Raw genomic sequence first — 17,755 nt, forward strand, 5'->3', positions numbered from 1 at the left:
TTTCTCCTCCCACTTCGCTGAAGGGGCACTGCGCAGAGAGGGAAAGTTGTGCAGCGCCTCTCCAGGCTTCAGGAGGGAGCACTCCCTCTGTGCTTCAGAGGCTTCGTGTTGCTATTGCTGAAGCCAAGGAGCCTGCATTCGCTCCATAAGACGCGCACACACTTCCCCTTAATTTTTGGAGGGGAAAAGGTGCATCTTATAGAGTGAAAAATACGGTACTTAACTAACTGACCAATCACATCAGTTCTGCCACCCCTAACAAAAATCCTGGCTATGCCCATGATTGGTATCATAATGTTTTTCCCATACTCGCAACAGCTACTTTCCTATTATGTAGTTCACACTTTAGGAGCATGGATGCCAACATAAATGTCATGTAATATATACTCTTGCCCTCAAAATACATTTTTACATAAAGCTAAGGACCAGTATATTCATAGCTCTCATGGAGTAACCTATTCCTCTACCCTTTGGAAAAGGTTTAATGAAAATCAGGATTTACACATATATATTCATATACTAATAGGGTTTCTCTTATGATTGATCTGCTGCTAGGGTGGGAGGTGGGGGTTGACGGACTGCACATGTGAAGCCCAGAGCGACACTTCATGTCTTACATGTGGGCTGTGGGAGGCAAGTCATGCATGAGATGGAGGCACTAATGACATATTACATGTGGAATTTGCAGACACGGGGCTGTGGGAGGCCTGGCCTTAAAGCACCAGGATTTTAACAATGTTTTTATCCTTCCCTCTCAGCTGCTTTAAGACGCATTTCTCTGCTTCTTTCTTTTACTTCAGAAACATGATGGGCAATTTACAGTAATTCAGCTGGTGGGGATGTTGAGAGGAATTGCTGCTGGAATGAGATACTTGGCTGATATGGGATACGTGCACAGGGACTTAGCAGCACGCAACATTCTGGTCAACAGCAATCTTGTTTGCAAAGTGTCAGACTTTGGCCTCTCCAGAGTTATAGAAGATGACCCAGAAGCTGTCTACACTACAACAGTGAGTTGCACATTAAACGAAAAAGAGCACAGTTCGCTCAAGTCTATTGTTGCCCATTCCCTACTCCCATGAGTGGTGAGAATTTCCAAGGGCTGTGCCCCACAAGTGAAGTGACCTTTAGATGAAAAAACACTGGTGACCTGTGACATTTCTGCATTATTTGTCTTATTTCCAAAAACAAGTGTAGAGCACAGGTCGAGGCAGGTGGCATGCACATTCTTACAAGACGGTAGCACCACTATCCCACATCAGATCTTCAGGGGTGCCCTTATCCAATTCTCTGTTCTTCCTCCCTACCTCCTATTTTTGTTTCTCACACACAAACTTATTTAGAGAAGTAGGTATCTGACCTCTCCAAGATCTGATTGCTTTCCAGTATAAAAGTCTTTATTTGCCAGACATTAGCTCCCATTGATGAAACATCATCATTCCAGTATCCTGGGCTAGTAACAAGCAGGATCTCTTAACAAAGGAATTGCCAGCCAATCATAGCAATTTTATTAACTGTGAGAGTTAATATTAAGAGTAATAATGCAATAGAACTCCATGCAAGACTCAGTAGAAATGGGGGGCTGAGACTGGGATTGAGGGGGCAAGCCAGGAGAACGTGGTAAAGATGGCGCAACTAAAATAAAATGTGAATCCCACCTCACTAATTTCAAAAGATTAAGAATCCCATTAATCTCAAACTCCTTGAAAAACAGCTTTCTCTTGAGTTCAGCAGGTGGCCGCCCTCCTTTGACACACACCTGTTCTAGCAGTATACATTTTCCTTTTTTTATGCTTTTATTAAATCCAACTCATTATACATTATCCGTTTTACAACAAATCATATGCATTTTCGACTTCCTTCAACGTCGCTGACATTCTTTCATAGTTATTCTTTTAGTACACATTCCATTCTTCCATATTGCCATTTACACCTCCTTTCCTCCTATATTTCTATTAAACAATATTCGTTGGTTCTTTACAAAGCCTCTTTAAACCCCACCAGCGTTGTATTTACACCATAATTATTTTCCAGATAACACACAAATTTCTCCCAGTCTTCTATAAATTTTTGGTCTTTTGTATATCTAATCTTCCCTGTTAATTTGTCCAATTCTGCATATTCTATTAACTTTGCTCTCCATTCTTCTACCCTTGGAATTTCCTCCTGCTTCCACCTCTGAGCCAATACTATTCTGGCAGCTGTTACAGCGTACTGGAAAAATTTTCGGTCTTTTCTTCTGATGTCCTTCCTTACAATACCTAATAAAAAAGCCTCTGGTCTTTTCACAAAAGTATACCTCAATATCTTTTTCATCTCGTTATAGATTTCTTCCCAGAAGCTTTTAACTTTCTTACACTCCCACCACTGGTGGAAGAATGTACCTTCTTTAAGTTTACATTTCCAGCATTTGTTATCTACTTTGTACATCTTTGCCAGTCTCACAGGTGACAGGTACCATCTGTAAAGCATTTTCATCATGTTTTCTTTCAATGTCATACAAGCTGTAAATTTTATATTCTCTTTCCACAACCTTTCCCAATCCCCCAATTGAATATTGTATCCCAAATCCTTTGCCCATTGCACCATCACTGACTTCACCTCCTCATCCTTCGTGTGCCACTCTAACATTATTTTATACATTTTTGATAGGTTTTTAAATTCACTATTTATTATCTCTTTTTGAAAAATTGATTCCTTTTCTACATACCCCCTTTCCTTCAACTCTTTTTTAAACATTTCGTTTACTTGAAAGTAGTGTAACCAATCATATGTTAATGCTTTATCTTGGTCATATGATTTCATTTTCCACTTCCCTCCTTCATTAATGACCATTTCTCCATATGTTCCCCACTTTCCTCTCATATTAATTTTCTTAACACATATAGTTTCTAACGGAGATAGCCAATGTGGGACTTTTGGTTCTAATATGTTTTTATATCTATCCCAGACCTCTATTAATGCTCCTCTAAAAATATGATTTCCAAATCCCTTATGTAACCTCTTTTTATCACACCATAGGTATGCGTGCCACCCAAATTTGTTATTGAACCCCTCCAAATCTAATAGTTCTTTGTCTTCCAATTTTAGCAGTATACATTTTCCAATCCACACGCATCGAAAGTTCTCTTTCACATGTGAGACTAGTGCTGAAAAGTGGCAGCATGGAATATAGTTGGGAGCTGTGGATAACAGGTTGCAGTTGGGAGACTATTCTGCCACCGCCCATACCAACGCTGATTACCATGACAGACCAAAATGTACCTGTTAGGAACAAGGGCAGAGTCTCACCAAGACTCAGTAAACTGTTAATGTTGGGGGTGGTAAAGTTTTTTCAGGCCAAGTCCGAGGGCTACATTCCCTCATGAAAAAAATTCCAGTGGCCAGCTGTCAGTAATAACAGAGGACAAAGCCAAAGCATTCACATCCCCCACCCATCCACTAAACCGTCTCTCCTGTTCTGCTTCTCCTTCCCCATGCAGCACTTAAGAGTTTAAAACATGCTCCTATTGGCACAAATGAAAGCCTAAGTGCTGCTTTGGGGTGACTTTCACGTGGGTTGCAGCTCATGGGGAGGTGGGAGTTAGGCTTCCCTCCACAGATGCAAACCTCCCCCCCCAAAAAAAAAAGATTCCATGCTGCATAACATTTCTGCTTTTAAAAGCTTGCATTCGTACCAGTGAAAGTGTTTTGTATTTAAGTATAATTGCTGCAGGTATTGCAGCACAGAGGGAGGGTTACTCCTAGCACCTAACCACCCCTCCCTTCCTGGCAGAAATGCAAGCTTTTTAGAAGCCTAAATGCTATGGGGCAGGGTGAAGAGAGGAGGCTGTGTGTTGGATGGAAAGGCCCTACAGGCCACATTTAGTCCATGGGCCAGAGGCTCCTCACCAATGGGTTTAACTAATCAAGTAAACATGTTAGCACATGCAGCAGTGGACCTAGCCGCTCAGGCACCTGGGGAGCAGGGGGAGCCACCCAGGGGGAGTGATAAGCACCCATTGGGGGCAATTGGCATCCAGGGGGGTGGTGCAGCAATCTGCCCAGAAGGGAATTTGTCATACACACCCCCTCAGGGATGACACCCGGCCACCCATCTTCCTACGCCCCTGAGCACATGCTAACAGCAGCTCTAACTATGCAATTTGGGACAATTGACTTGAAATATTTCCTGTTAATAATCCTAAACTGTCTCAGAGTAAAGGTGCCAGTAAAAAAAGGGGGAGTGAAAATTCATGCTCATTAGCAAGCTCATTACAATACAACAGGTGTGGTAAGTCAGGTGTCCTCCACAATAATTTCCATCAACACTGACCATTCTGGCATGATGGCAGTTGGAGCTGAAGAACATCTGGAGTGCCACAGGTTCCCCTACCCTAAAATACAGTACCTGTGGAGCTTTCGCCAGGGCTCAAGGAAGGTGCGTATTAATGTCATCAGCCCACAGGTGCAATGATTGCTGCTGTCCTCTGCCAAATGCTGGATTATGGCATCTGCATCTCCCAGCCCAGTCCTCTAATGGATGTTTGTATATTCTCTTGAGCTCCCTGAATGATGGAAAACCAACATGTTAAGAAGGAGAAAGTGCATTTTTAATTGTGGAGGTTCTCAGTACATTACAAACTAGCGTATCGGGAAGATGTCAAGAATAAGAAAAAGTTTCTTCCTGATATTCTAATTTTCCATGTATAATAAACATTTATATCTAGTTATATTTAACCATGTCATCCTTGCAATGATCTGAAGTTGTGCAGCCCAGTAGTAGCTGATCTGTATATCGTATAGGTTGACTCTGTAGGAGGGAGGAATGGCTATAATCTGTGAGATGATACAAGATTTAAAGAAGCACAGGCATAATTTACTTCCTTAGTTTTAATTTTCTTTTGTGATTGCAAGAAGATCTAACAAGCTGCCTGTCAGCTAATGCTTTCATAAATAGATGCTGTTACTGTAAGTTTGTTTCAGAAACTTTCTTTATCCATAGGGTGGGAAAATACCAGTAAGATGGACAGCTCCTGAGGCCATACAGTACCGCAAGTTTACATCAGCAAGTGACGTATGGAGTTATGGAATAGTAATGTGGGAAGTCATGTCTTACGGAGAGAGGCCATACTGGGATATGTCAAATCAAGATGTAAGTTCCAAAAATGCATGTTCTGTTTCTTATAATGCACAGTGCTGGATAATAGAATTTGCAAATGATATATGGATTAGGGTTTTCTCTCTAGCAACATACCCAAAGACTTGACTAATATTTATATTATAAAAGGGAAATAGAAACTTATTTTGGAAAGGTATAAATTTATTAGCACTAGCCAGCTAGTGGGAAGCCAGCTCAAGGGTGCACTGGAGTTTGACCACTTCCTCCTCCAAATCCACTCCGGAGTGTGTGTGAGGAAGGGGCAGTTATTCTGTCCAGCAAATAGAAATGCTTGCGCTGACAGAACAATTGCATTAACGTGATGCTGAATTCCACATATTGTTTTAATTATCTTTTTAGCTACATCTATATTATTTTATCATAAATACTGGTGCTAGCTGTTTCATTATTTTATAGTTCATTAAGAGGGCATAGCAAGCAGCATACACAGAAAGAGACTACATAGCATAACTTGTAGGCAAATAGCACAATCCTGCACGTCTACTCTGAAGTAAGACCCATTGAGTTCACAGGTAAGTGTGTAAAGGACTGAGCCAAAAGCTGGGATAAGGATCAGTTATGATACAGTGGTACCTCGCAAGACGAATGCCTCGCAAGACAAAAAACTCGCTAGACGAAAGGTTTTTCCGTTTTCGATTTGCCTCGCAAGATGAATTTCCCTATGGGCTTGCTTCACAAGACGAAAACGTCTCGCGACTTTGTTTCCTTTGTCTAAAAACAAAGACATGTTTTGTTTATAAAGTTAATTTATTTTCCCTTCAATTTTTGAACTGCTCTTTACAGTATGTGTCACTTTAAAGAGCAGTTAATAAACTGTTGTTGTACCAAATTTGGCTTTGTTTGGACTTTTTTTGACCATAGGAATGCATTAATTGATTTTCAATGCATTCCTATGGGATTTCGTGATTCGCAAGACGAAAAATTTGCTAGACGACAAAACTTGCGGAACGAATTAATTTCGTCTTGCGGGGCACCACTGTATTCAGGCTTTTCCAGCCATTGTTGCCTTTAGACATCTTAAAAAGTCACTCTTGGTGTTTGAAGACCTCTGAAAGCAAGTTGGCAAGGACATGCAAGGGCACTTTGGATCCTAGACAGTTTTGGGGTTTTTGTTAAAGCCCACAAATTCTGTAAGTTTCAACAACACCGTTACAAACCCCCTGAAACACTAGCCCATTAATCATCCTCTTCAAAAACTTAGAGAGAGGGAGTAATGAATAGCTATTCATCCATAATAGTTGATTTCTTCTCAACATTTTACAACTGAACCTTTATTCCATGTCATCTTCAGTGAAAATAATATAATCCTACAATGAGAAAATAAACCCTTTTCATAACAGTATATGCATCCTCATTCTAGGTAGGACTTAGGCTGTCACTTTTTTCCCTTACAAAACAGGAAAAATGAAAACTTGTAGTCATCTCCACACCCTTGATCTTGGCCTCAGGCTTGTTTACACAGGTGCAGATTGAGGGCTTGTTTACATGGCACCCAATCTAGCCCTACAAGAGCATTTTAGAGCAGATTCATGTGCACGGAAGTTCCCTGTGACTAACCCTTTTGAAGAGGATTATTCCTTGAACAGGGTAGCCATTTTCACAAGCAAGCGGGGAGGGGACTTGGCTTTACCAAGCTTTAATTTTGAGCACAAAGGTCCGTGGATGTGGAACAGAGCTTTATCTAAATTAGTTCTTTATTTGGACACAAAATATTTCATCAAATCAATAGACGGTACAGTTTGGCCTAAGTTACAAACTTACTTACAATTGTCATCTGAGCTTCTAGTGACAATGCTACCTCCGGGAGCATCCCCAAGCTGTTCTTTTGGCAGGAATGCAACTCCATTCAGAACAGGCCATCTCCCTGGCTCCTGGACCCTGGTGCTGCCCACTATTCCTGCCTCCAGCTATTAGGAATTAAGTCTCAGTTTATAAGCCCTTATACAGCATAACACCCCCAGTACTGGTCCAACATCTAAAGAGCTTCTCTTTATTCTCTGGATGACTTCTCCCAGTGCCTTCATATAAATGTTAAAAGGTATGAGAGACAAGATGGAACTCTTGCCGAAATCCTCAGGTACATGAGAGGTTAAATGCATGGCTGACCACAAGCTTTGACATTGATTCAACAAGCAAGACACCTCCCTTTGAAGAGAACACAGCAAGCACAGCTGTTCGTATGTCCCAAGACTGGACAGACATATGGGCATATTCCTCTGTGTGGGCTGGCTCTCTGAAGTTTGTCTTCACCAATGCTGGCATCTCCATGTCCAAAGAGATGGAGGTGAAGTTAGGGCTGCTTTAGCATCATGCTAAATCTCTAAATCTGCTCTGCAGGGTAGAGAGACACTGCCCCGTCCCCTGAAACAGCAGGCAGGGGGAGGAGAGGGGGACAAGTAGAATGCTTGTGCTAAGGTAGGGTTGGCACAGCACAAATGTGCTGGTGATGCCAATATGGTGCTCTTCCCAGGGCATTTCCACCATGCCAACCTCACCACTGCTGCCTCCCTCTTCCTCTCCATAACAGTATGCTGCAGTGACTCAGCTGAACAGAAGTCAAAGGAGCAGTGCAGCCCCACCACATGGCCTACTGCTGTGAAAAACAAAGGACATGGGAGAATTTCTCAATACAGGGAGGCCAATATTTGATGCAATGTGTGCTCTTTCCCTAAGTATAGTACTATTAGCTATTCTGGTTTCAAGTTTATTGCTATTTTATAAAATATGGGAATCAAACTGCAGATACCAAGGGAAGTTTCATTTTGTCATAGAAATAAGTGTGTTTGTAAATAAATGATGAGGAAAAAAATGTTATTTCCCTGTTATTGTTTTTTTAAGAATGATCGACATCAGAGAGTACTTTTTTGGTGCATTTTTTTTTCTAATCTACCATATAAAATCTAAATGATGAGTCAGTTTGGCAGAGAGCAAAGTTGTTAATATTTGACAGGTCTCAGTGTCAGAGATTTCATGGACTGTCAAAATATGGGCAAACAAGTCCTTGGGGCAGGGAGAGAGAAATATTTACATTCCCTCGACACCCAGTCGAGTTTCATTCCTTTTGACACCTTCCTTCTGTACTAGATTCAAACATAAAAGGTGTCTGACAGGAATATAAGATGCCTCAAAGGCAAAGCTTACCTATCTTTCAAAAAAGACATAAGGAAAGAACTGTTAGGAGAAGGGAAAGCAACAGACAAAATCAGTATTTTCATACTTCTTGTTGAGATTTTGCATTGGGCTTAATGTATGGGCTTAATTTGTAAATAGGTAAACAGAGCAAATTGTCTGACACTGAGAACAACGTACCAGTTTTATTCTAGTTAGCATTTAATTTATTTCCTGCACAGCTGAAATGAGGTTTTCAGTGCAATCTTGCACATGTCTATTCAGAAGTAAGTCCCATTCACTTCAGTAGGGCTTACTTCCAGGCAAGTGCATTCAAGAATGCAGCTTAAAAATCTTAAGCCTGGTATGATAGGATGGGATGAGGATGTGTTGAACTACTGCTCTACAAACTAAGCAAATCAGAAAAGAAATGAAAAGCAAGCACAAGGGATTGTTGTGACATAGAATAATAGAATTGTGGACCCCAATAATCATCTAGTCCAACCCCCTGCAATGCAGGAATCTTAGCTAAAGCATCCATGACAGATGGCCACCCAACCTCTGTTTAAAACCCCCAAGGAAGGAGCGTCTACCACCTTCCAAGGGTTCCACTGTCAAGCAGATCTTACCATGAGAAAGTTCTTCCTGATGTTTAGTCAGAATCTCCTTCCTTGTAACTTGAAGCCATTGGTTCACGTCCTACACTCCAGAGCAGGCGAGGCAAGTGGTACCTAAATAAAGGATGTAGTATTCTATTAATTTAGACTAAAGCTACACCTTTTACAATCAGGTTTCACACAATCATGTTAACTGCATTTTGTGTCATTTGTATTCACCAGTACAGTATGTAAAGTGGAGTACATCAGATGAGAGGGACTAATTTATTTAATCTGGTTTCATATGGCAAGACAAAGATGGGTTGCAACCTATTTCTCTACTGAAATAGCTAGTGTTCTTATCCAGTTACATGGCTATAAATTCATTTAAATATATATTCACTACTTAAAATAGAGTATGTGCTGGAACTAAGCCAAATAATGTGAAAAATTGACCTCATACCATTTGTTGTGGTGGTGGTTTTAGTGCATCTTGTTGGTCCCCATCATTATGCTTTGACTTTAAATCTTATAATCACTTACCTTATTTCTCTCATTCAGAATGGTCTTAAACAAAAACTATTTGAATTTCTGGTTTTATTTGTTCAGCGTTCATGTGTAAAAGAAGTATAAGCTTTTTCTTTTTTCTTTTTAAAAAGGTGAACCATTAACCTTTGCTGTTAGTCATTTCTCATCACCATGGAATTTTCTACAATCAAGAAAATATATTTGCCATCATGCCTGCTAATGCATATTTTGTTGCACTTTCTTCTTTCGTTGCTTCGCTTTTGCTGTCTAGGTGATATGTTCTGCCATGGTCATGTTTTGGATTTCTAGATCAATTGACGGCAATCAGTCAAATAATTGTGTTCCAATTACTGTGAGAGATTGGCAAGGCATGTCGTATTTGTATTTCTCTCATCTCTAATTCCTTTGGAAATTCTGCGGAGTACTCACATTTTATTAAGTGTCTGAGTTGAATTTTCATCATAAACACATTTTTAGTTCGAAGAGCATAATTACTACATCATAATTTTGTATAATTACACACACACACAGAGAGAGAGAGAGAGAGAGAGAGAGACTGACTTTCCACATGTATACCTTACACAGTTCTGACCTGTGCAAATTTCAGATTTGAAAATTTCAAATTTGAAAAATTTGATGTTTAGCCCAAGCTAAACATCAGAGCTCCAGGAATCGCTGCGTGTTTTATCCACACTCACCCATTACCATGCATAATAGAATCATAGAATCAGAAAACACAAAATTACAGCCATTGAAATGCCTGTGGCATGAGAATGAACACGTTAGATAACATTAAGGATATTATTTGAAGTAAAGCTGCAACCACAAAAGTGGTTTGTGACCTTTCAGTTTGAATGTGGAGTACCCTCCAACTTTGCAAGTGTATGAGAGCTCTGGATTCAGCTGTAGGTTTCCACTCAGAAGAGGGAAGGTGATATTGACTATTTTCTTCTCTCCCTGGCAGCTACCACAGCTTCCCAAAAAATCTCTTCTAGAAGATCCCACAATCTATTAAATTTTTTTTTTTTTGCAGGTAGGGAGGTGCTGGTGTCTGCAGCCGAGGGAGAATCACACAAACACAATTTCTTTCCCTCTCTTATGCGAGTGGATGCTTCCTTTGGCACAAAAGTGATAGGAGCGCTAAGTGACAATCACCCTGTGTTTTCAAACGTTTACAATATTTGCAGCCTGCATCCAATAGGATTGTGGCTTCCTCTGTTGATATATATGTCATTGATGCCTGTGTATATGGCATTACACGTTGTTATACTTTTCAGCAGTGCACTGCGAGATTTTGAAAATTCTTGGAGTCTACTTTTCATTCTTTAAAATCCTCCTTCAATTCACATTCCAACATGCGTATATAATATATATTGAACAAAAGCTTTCAATTCTCACCAACTTTTATTTATCATGACAGCTTTATATCCTAGGGTTAACCCCAGAAGAAAGCCCCAAGGTTGGCTTTCTCTGTGGACTGCTGCAAGGGAGAGAGCCTGTGCTACTTACTCCTGAGGAACAAGCACTCTTCCTTAGCAATTCTAACACAGTTATGTTTGTCGGTATTTGAAATACCCACCCCACCCTGAAACAATATTTTAACGCTTTATATAACTTTTTTTTTAATCAGCTCATTGCTTCCCATCATGGTTTCTTATCCTGTCCTAGGGGCATTTAGCAGTTTCCTATAATTATTTTCCCCTCCCTCTTTTACTTAAACCTCAAATGAGTTTTGCTAGAAAATCAAGCAGTGGGTGTAACTCTTCCTACAGACATTAACTGCCCTGCACCATATCACAACATGCCACATTTTATTAATAATGGACTTTCCTTCTCCTGATTCATTAAGATATTACCCAGCCAAGCTATGCTTATACATGTCACATTGCATTCAGATCCAGTTGTGCCCAATGTAAGGGTGAGTATTAAGGGAAAGTGCTTTTTTAGAAAGTACCTTTTATGTATAGTGATTTCCAGATACTTTTCTTGCATAGCATGCACCGATGCCTAAACCTCTGTTCATTTAAATGCTGTGTGTATTCCTGGAGGGGAAATGAAGGGGGGGAAAGCTTTTGGGCAAATGCTGTTGCCTTCAAAGAGCATCTCCATGTATCAATTTATCAGCTGCACCCTTGGTGAATTTAATTGCTGTTTCCTGCTGCTGATTTGACTAGGTAATGCAACCATGTTCTCCGCATACACCACAGAATAATCTGTTTAATAAGCATGGAAAATAAAAACAAGTTTATTATACAGCAACATGAATGCATGTGTCAAAACAACAGGCTCTGTTTGAAAGATACATTTCATAAAGCTTTGATTGCTTAATTTGGCTGCTTGATTCTTCATGGGCCATAAAAAAATCAAAACAACGTTGTTTTGTCTTTTAGGTTATAAAAGCAATTGAAGAAGGCTATCGCTTGCCAGCACCCATGGACTGCCCAGCAGGCCTTCACCAGCTGATGCTAGATTGCTGGCAGAAAGAGCGTGCGGAAAGGCCAAAGTTTGAGCAAATAGTGGGCATTCTGGACAAGATGATTCGGAACCCAAACAGCTTGAAAACCCCTCTGGGAACCTGTAGCAGGTAAGTGACTGGTGCTGTTTCTAAGTCGTAGGCCAGATTTTTAGGCTATATTTCTTCATTCAGTTCAGCTGCTGTTATCCGCTGCAGGGTGTACAGAAACATCCCCTGTTCAGGCGGCCTTTACAAAGATAAACCAGCAGATACTCTAGGCTGTGCTGTGTGTTGCTTGTCATAAAACTAGCAGGAACTGAACAGAGGAACCTGAACAGCTTCCATGTTTTGAAAGAAGCAGAAAGGCCACTGTTTGATTTGAATTTCCCTGATTTGCTACAGTTTGTTTACTAAAAAGGTTTTAGCACAAAGCAGCTTCCAACAAAATTGCTGTAAAATAATTTACAAAAACATGAAGTTTTAACTGCTGCTCTTTACTGCAGTGGCATAGCGTGGGGGGTGCAGGGGGGGTCGGCCGCACCGGGCGCAACATCTGGGGGTTAGGGGGCACAAATCCACGGGTTAGGGGGCGCAAATTACTTGCCTTGCCCCGGGTGCTGACAACCCAAGCTACGCCACTGCTTTACTGTTTTATTGTTGCTCTGTTGATAGAAATATGCAGCAGCTACAAAGGCCTAGACTCCATATGAAATGTATTTATTAATTTACTGTATTTAGAGCCCATTCGTCACCAAATGATCCAAGGCCAGAAATTCAACAAAAAAATTAAGAGATACTTAACAATATTTCTAGAATATTGTGTGTGGGTGTGTATGTACATACACACACACATACACACACTACACACAAGCACTAGATGCTGTGTTGGCTATATTTTATTCCATGTTAATTTTTGTCAAATCCAGAAATACTCACTTAAAACCACAATGTAGAATCTTCAAAATTCCAGCATATTTCTACTGAAGTAAATGGAGCTGTTCTTTGGTTTGCATATATCAGACCTATTTATCTTCAGATCTCTTTTTATTTATAATAATTAATCTCTGATTCATTTTATTTTTATGTTTTTTTTTAAAAAAATGCATTGCACGTTTGTGTATTTGGAAGGAAGTCTCTGTGCTCAGTGAGGCTTGCTCCCACATAAGAGTGCATTCTAGAAGGAAGGTTTACTGGGTGTCAGGTGGGCACAAGCTACACAAGGACTACAATTTTACCTACAACAATGTGGGTCATGCAAAAAGGCTATCAGAATCAGCACAGGTTGTACAGCCAAAAGGAGTTGATATCACAGGGATAAAAGAAAACCTGCTTCTTGGTGTCTCTTTTCCCAGACATTGCATTCTAAAGAACCTCAACAAGAAACAAAAGCCAGCCTTCAGAGAAGCTATTTAGCTAGACCCAGTGCCAGAAGTCAGATCATAGTTGCCACATTTCTCTGTCTTTTCTTCTCTTTGACCAATCTTCATTTGATCACAAATGTTTGGAGCGAGGCTTTCCTCTTGTGTGAATTTTTATAGAGTCAAATCTCCATTGTGTGTATAAGACATAGCACACTAATTCAAGTAAGAAACAATAATACAGTCAAACCTCGGTTCCCAAATGCCTCTGTTACTGTATGTTTTGGCTCCCAAATGCCGAAAACCCAGAAGTAAATGTTTCGGTTTCCGAACATTTTTTGGAACCCGAACGTCTGACACATCTTCCACTTGAGTGCAAGAAGCTCTTGCAACCAATCGGAATCCGCGCCTCAGTTGTCGAATGTTTTGGAAGATGAACGGTCTTTGGGAACGGATTATGTTCTACAACCAAGGTATGACAGTAACCCTAGTAGATAACTAGTGAAAAGAAGGGGGATTGCTGTTGGAATTGAACAATGTGGACAAGGCCTTATGTGCTTGCTGTGCCTTTAACCCAATTGGATATGATTTGTTCCTACTCCTATCAGGCAATATAAATGCTCTCTATTGTTGTAATATATCTTAAAATATAATAACTTTCTGTTTCCCTTCCGATCTAGGCCAATCAGTCCTCTTCTGGACCAGAATACACCTGATTTCACTACATTTTGTTCTGTAGGAGAATGGTTGCAAGCCATCAAGATGGAAAGATATAAGGATAACTTTTCAGCTGCAGGTTACAACAACCTTGAGACAGTAGCCAGGATGACTATTGAGTAAGTGATTTGATTTTCATGTGATTATGATGGCTGATGTTTTAAATACCGTATTTTTCGCACCATAGGACGCACCGGACAATAGGACGCACTTTGTTTTAGAGGGGGGAGAACAAGGGAAAAAAATTCTCCCCCTCTCTGCCCAGCGCCCCTTCAGTGAAGCGGCAGGAGGCGCTGCACAGAGAGGGGGAGAACTTTCCCCCTCTTGTTTTCCCGCTCTAAAACAAGGTGCCATTTAAGGCGGCTACCTTGGAAGCCTGGAGAGCGAGAGGGGTCGGTGTGCACTGACCCCTCTCGCTCTCCAGGCTTCAGGTTCCTTTCGACCTGCTCTTTGGGACGGGGGAAGCCCACCACCAGCCCCAAAGAGCAGGTCAGGGAGCAGCGGAAAGGCGCAGCGGAGAGGCTCTTGCCATAGCCACGCGTCACCTCTCCAGCCGGGAGAGGGTCGCGGGGGGCTGCTTTAGCCCTGCACGTGCTCTCCCGGCTGGGGAGGTGACGCGCAGCTATAGAGGATCCTGCCATAGCCACGCGTCACCTCTCCAGCCAGGAGAGGGTCGCGGGGCTATGGCGTCTTCTCTCCATAGGACGCACACACATTTCCCCTTCATTTTTGAAGGGGAAAAAGTGCGTCCTATAGAGCAAAAAATACAGTAGGTGTTACCACAATAGCTTTCACCATGGCCCAAGCTATCATCATTTCCTCACCAAGTCTGGAATGAGGAATAGAGACATTTTTCTCCTAGAGGTCCTTTCCCTACCACCACTATCAGTTCACACAAATTGCTCTAATTATTAAAACACGTTGTTTAAAAATAGAGTAAAGGTAAGTGCACAAAAGAGGAGCCAATAAGAACCCTAAAAACATATTGTAGCAGAGCCAACTTGCATAAAAACATTGGGATCTCCAGACATGTCCACCACTCACTCTTTAGGCTCAAACCCACAACCCTGAGATTTAGAGTCTCTTGCTCTACCAACTGAGGTCCTCCAGATATTGCTGGACTACAACTTCTATCATCCCAAACAATTTTATATCAATTTTCTATATTTTTCTTAGAATTGGAGATTGCTCACTGTTTAGATACTCTATGATGAAGTGGTATATAAATTCATAAAATAAACCAATATAAACCATAAAACAACCACCAGAAAAATCAGGCCTAGGCATCATACTGATATCCCGGATGTACAAAATATCATTCAGTTCTGTGAATTGTACTAATGTTTCTTTTTTGTCTTCATACACTGACAGTCAAATGCCTAACCTTGAACCTTTCTCTTCCCTTTCCACCAGCGATATTATGAGCTTAGGCATCACGTTGGTTGGCCATCAAAAGAAAATCATGAGCAGCATTCAGACTATGAGAGCACAAATGTTACATTTGCATGGCACTGGCATCCAAGTGTGATAAACGCTTCTCCCTTACGAGGGAGGTGACAGACTTGAGAGAACAGTGCCGGCCTTCGATCTACATGAAGTGCTGCTAGAAGACACATGATTTTCTGGGTCCTTCCTGCAGACCACAGAAGGCCCACAAGAAGCACCTACAGACTTGAACTCCTAAGTGCCACCAGAAACTTACTTAAAAAGGGAATATGGATCCACTGATGGCAGCAACGAAAGCAGTGACAATAAACAAAGTACTACCTGAAACACCTACGAACACCTTGAACTCTCTAACCTCCTTTTTATCTAATGGACTTTTTAAATTGTACATAAGGGATTTTGAAAAAGAAAGAATATATTTGTCAGATAAAAATCATATTATTGCTAAAGTCAACAAAATATTTTCCTTAAACCTTTCATTTCAAACTTTTTCCCTCCAAAAAAGAGGGGGGAAACAGAATCAGTTGTGTTGCTTTGTCATATAGACCTTCTTTTAATGTAACATTTATATCTTTGGACCTTCTTAGTGCTAAGCATATGACGCATTATTACACTGGGGACTTTTGAAAGATTGTATGAATTTCTACAGACACAAGAGGTGTAACTGAGAAATGTGGATCTGACCGCTGGGTTGGGTGAAATGGAGTTGCGGGATAGGGTTTGCTTTATGAAGTTTACTTTGGTCTGTTAATTCCGCACCACATTTATGTGGTTTGCTAATTGGCAGGAAATCAGGAAGGGGGAAAAAAGACATTGCCAAGAGTTCTGATATTTTTGAAAATAATTTTGTATGATAAATCACATGGTCTCTTTAAACAGGAAATGAATAAAACGGAGAACCTAGCAATAATGTTCCCTTAAAATGCCCAGGCACTTTAAAAGAAAAGGCTTGAGAGATGACTTTAGGAAGTTGCCTGGGTTAAATATAAGCTGTACATCTGCAACTTTAAACTTGTTAAGACCTCTTTTGCTGAATAATTGATTGTAGTAGGTGTGTCAAAACAAAAACAAAACAAAACAGGTACAGTACTGTAGTGTTGCCTAGCCTTTTAATCAGAGCACATTGGTGTCTATTGCTGTTGTTTCTTTCTTTAATTTTTCAATATTCCACATTAGAAGGTCTAGGAAAAATAACTGGCATATGGTTAATATGAGATTAAGTTGAATGTAGTCCCTCCTGCAAAAATAAACATCTGGGGGTGCAATCCAGAGAACAGAAGGCATACCTACATCCCACTGAACTCAGCATTTAATTGAGACTAATTTTTACTGGTTTCAATTGGGACTTAGTCTCAAAAATGTGTTACCATATTCTGTATGGAGTCCCAGCAATTTCAATGGGGCCTGAGTGCAGCTAACTTTCTCTGGATTTCACTCCTCCAGTGTAAGCCCTAATACAAGTGAATGAGAGGTGAACAGCAGCTGTGAGGCTTGCACAGGAGATGTTCCTATCAGATGGTGCCTTTGGATTTTCTATTAGAACCACTGAGTGTAAGGCAAGTGGCAGTTCAAAAATTTTCAAGTTTTTTGTTTTTTTTACAAGCTGCTCTATACATACACAAAAACAGTCATTTGAGACTTCTGACTGAAAAGTAGCTGTTGAATGAGAGAACTCTCTTTTTTTAGGAAAAAAAACCAGTTTTAATTTAATATATGCGTACTTGAGTTGAATGAAATGTAGAACTACCATAAGCAATAACAGTGCGTTGCAGGAATATATACAAAACAGGTGATAAAATGCTGTCAAAAAAATATCATGAAAATCACGAGCTACCCCAGCAGTGAATAGCTGTACTTCCAAAGAGAACTGGGCTGCTTCCGTTGGTTTTCATAGAGAAAGATCCCAGGGATCAGTCATAAATTAAGTCTTGTTTGATAATGTGGGCATCCACACAAAAAAGTATAACCCTGTAAATGTTCCTTTGTAAAACTTGTACATTTTATTTATACTGTCTTGTTTTGTACACACATTTCTGTGCGGTGAGCTCTGAATACATTGAAAATGCACTATATTTTTCTATTTTACTTACAGAGCATCACAAAAAAAGAAAATGTTTTTCAGTGCTACATAATGTGTTTTCCCACATTTAGGACCAAAGATAGCTACAGAAAACTTAAATAGATCATTTACCCCTCCCCCCGCCCTAATCTTCCACTTTTAGTTCACTGTACAGTGTTATATTTGTCATTTTATTTATTTGTTTGGTTAGAAAAAAAATCACTTTGATTATGCTATTTTTTTCTTATTTCCCCTTTGTTAAAGAAATCTGTAAAAAAAAATGAGAGAAACAAAACAACCAATCTTTGAATTAACATAATCTCATTA

General features: G+C 40.3%; 1 protein-coding gene across 3 annotated transcripts in view; it reads left to right on the forward strand.

The window, feature by feature from the left end:
* EPHA7 (EPH receptor A7) overlaps window positions 1-17,441 on the forward strand; it is a 178,030-nt gene extending 160,589 nt beyond the window's left edge. For all 3 annotated transcript variants that reach the window (XM_082216838.1, XM_082216839.1, XM_082216840.1), the window contains exons 13-17: window positions 801-1,010; window positions 4,985-5,134; window positions 11,784-11,977; window positions 13,887-14,042; window positions 15,337-17,441. In XM_082216838.1, the coding sequence (XP_082072964.1) occupies window positions 801-1,010; window positions 4,985-5,134; window positions 11,784-11,977; window positions 13,887-14,042; window positions 15,337-15,451 (825 nt within the window). In that variant the 3' untranslated portion in view covers window positions 15,452-17,441. The remainder of the gene's footprint in view (window positions 1-800; window positions 1,011-4,984; window positions 5,135-11,783; window positions 11,978-13,886; window positions 14,043-15,336) is intronic.
* The last annotated feature ends 314 nt before the right edge of the window (window positions 17,442-17,755 follow it).

The sequence above is a fragment of the Podarcis vaucheri genome, assembly GCF_965113315.1.
Source record: "Podarcis vaucheri genome assembly, chromosome: 3".
Classification (NCBI taxonomy): Eukaryota; Metazoa; Chordata; class Lepidosauria; order Squamata; family Lacertidae; genus Podarcis; species Podarcis vaucheri.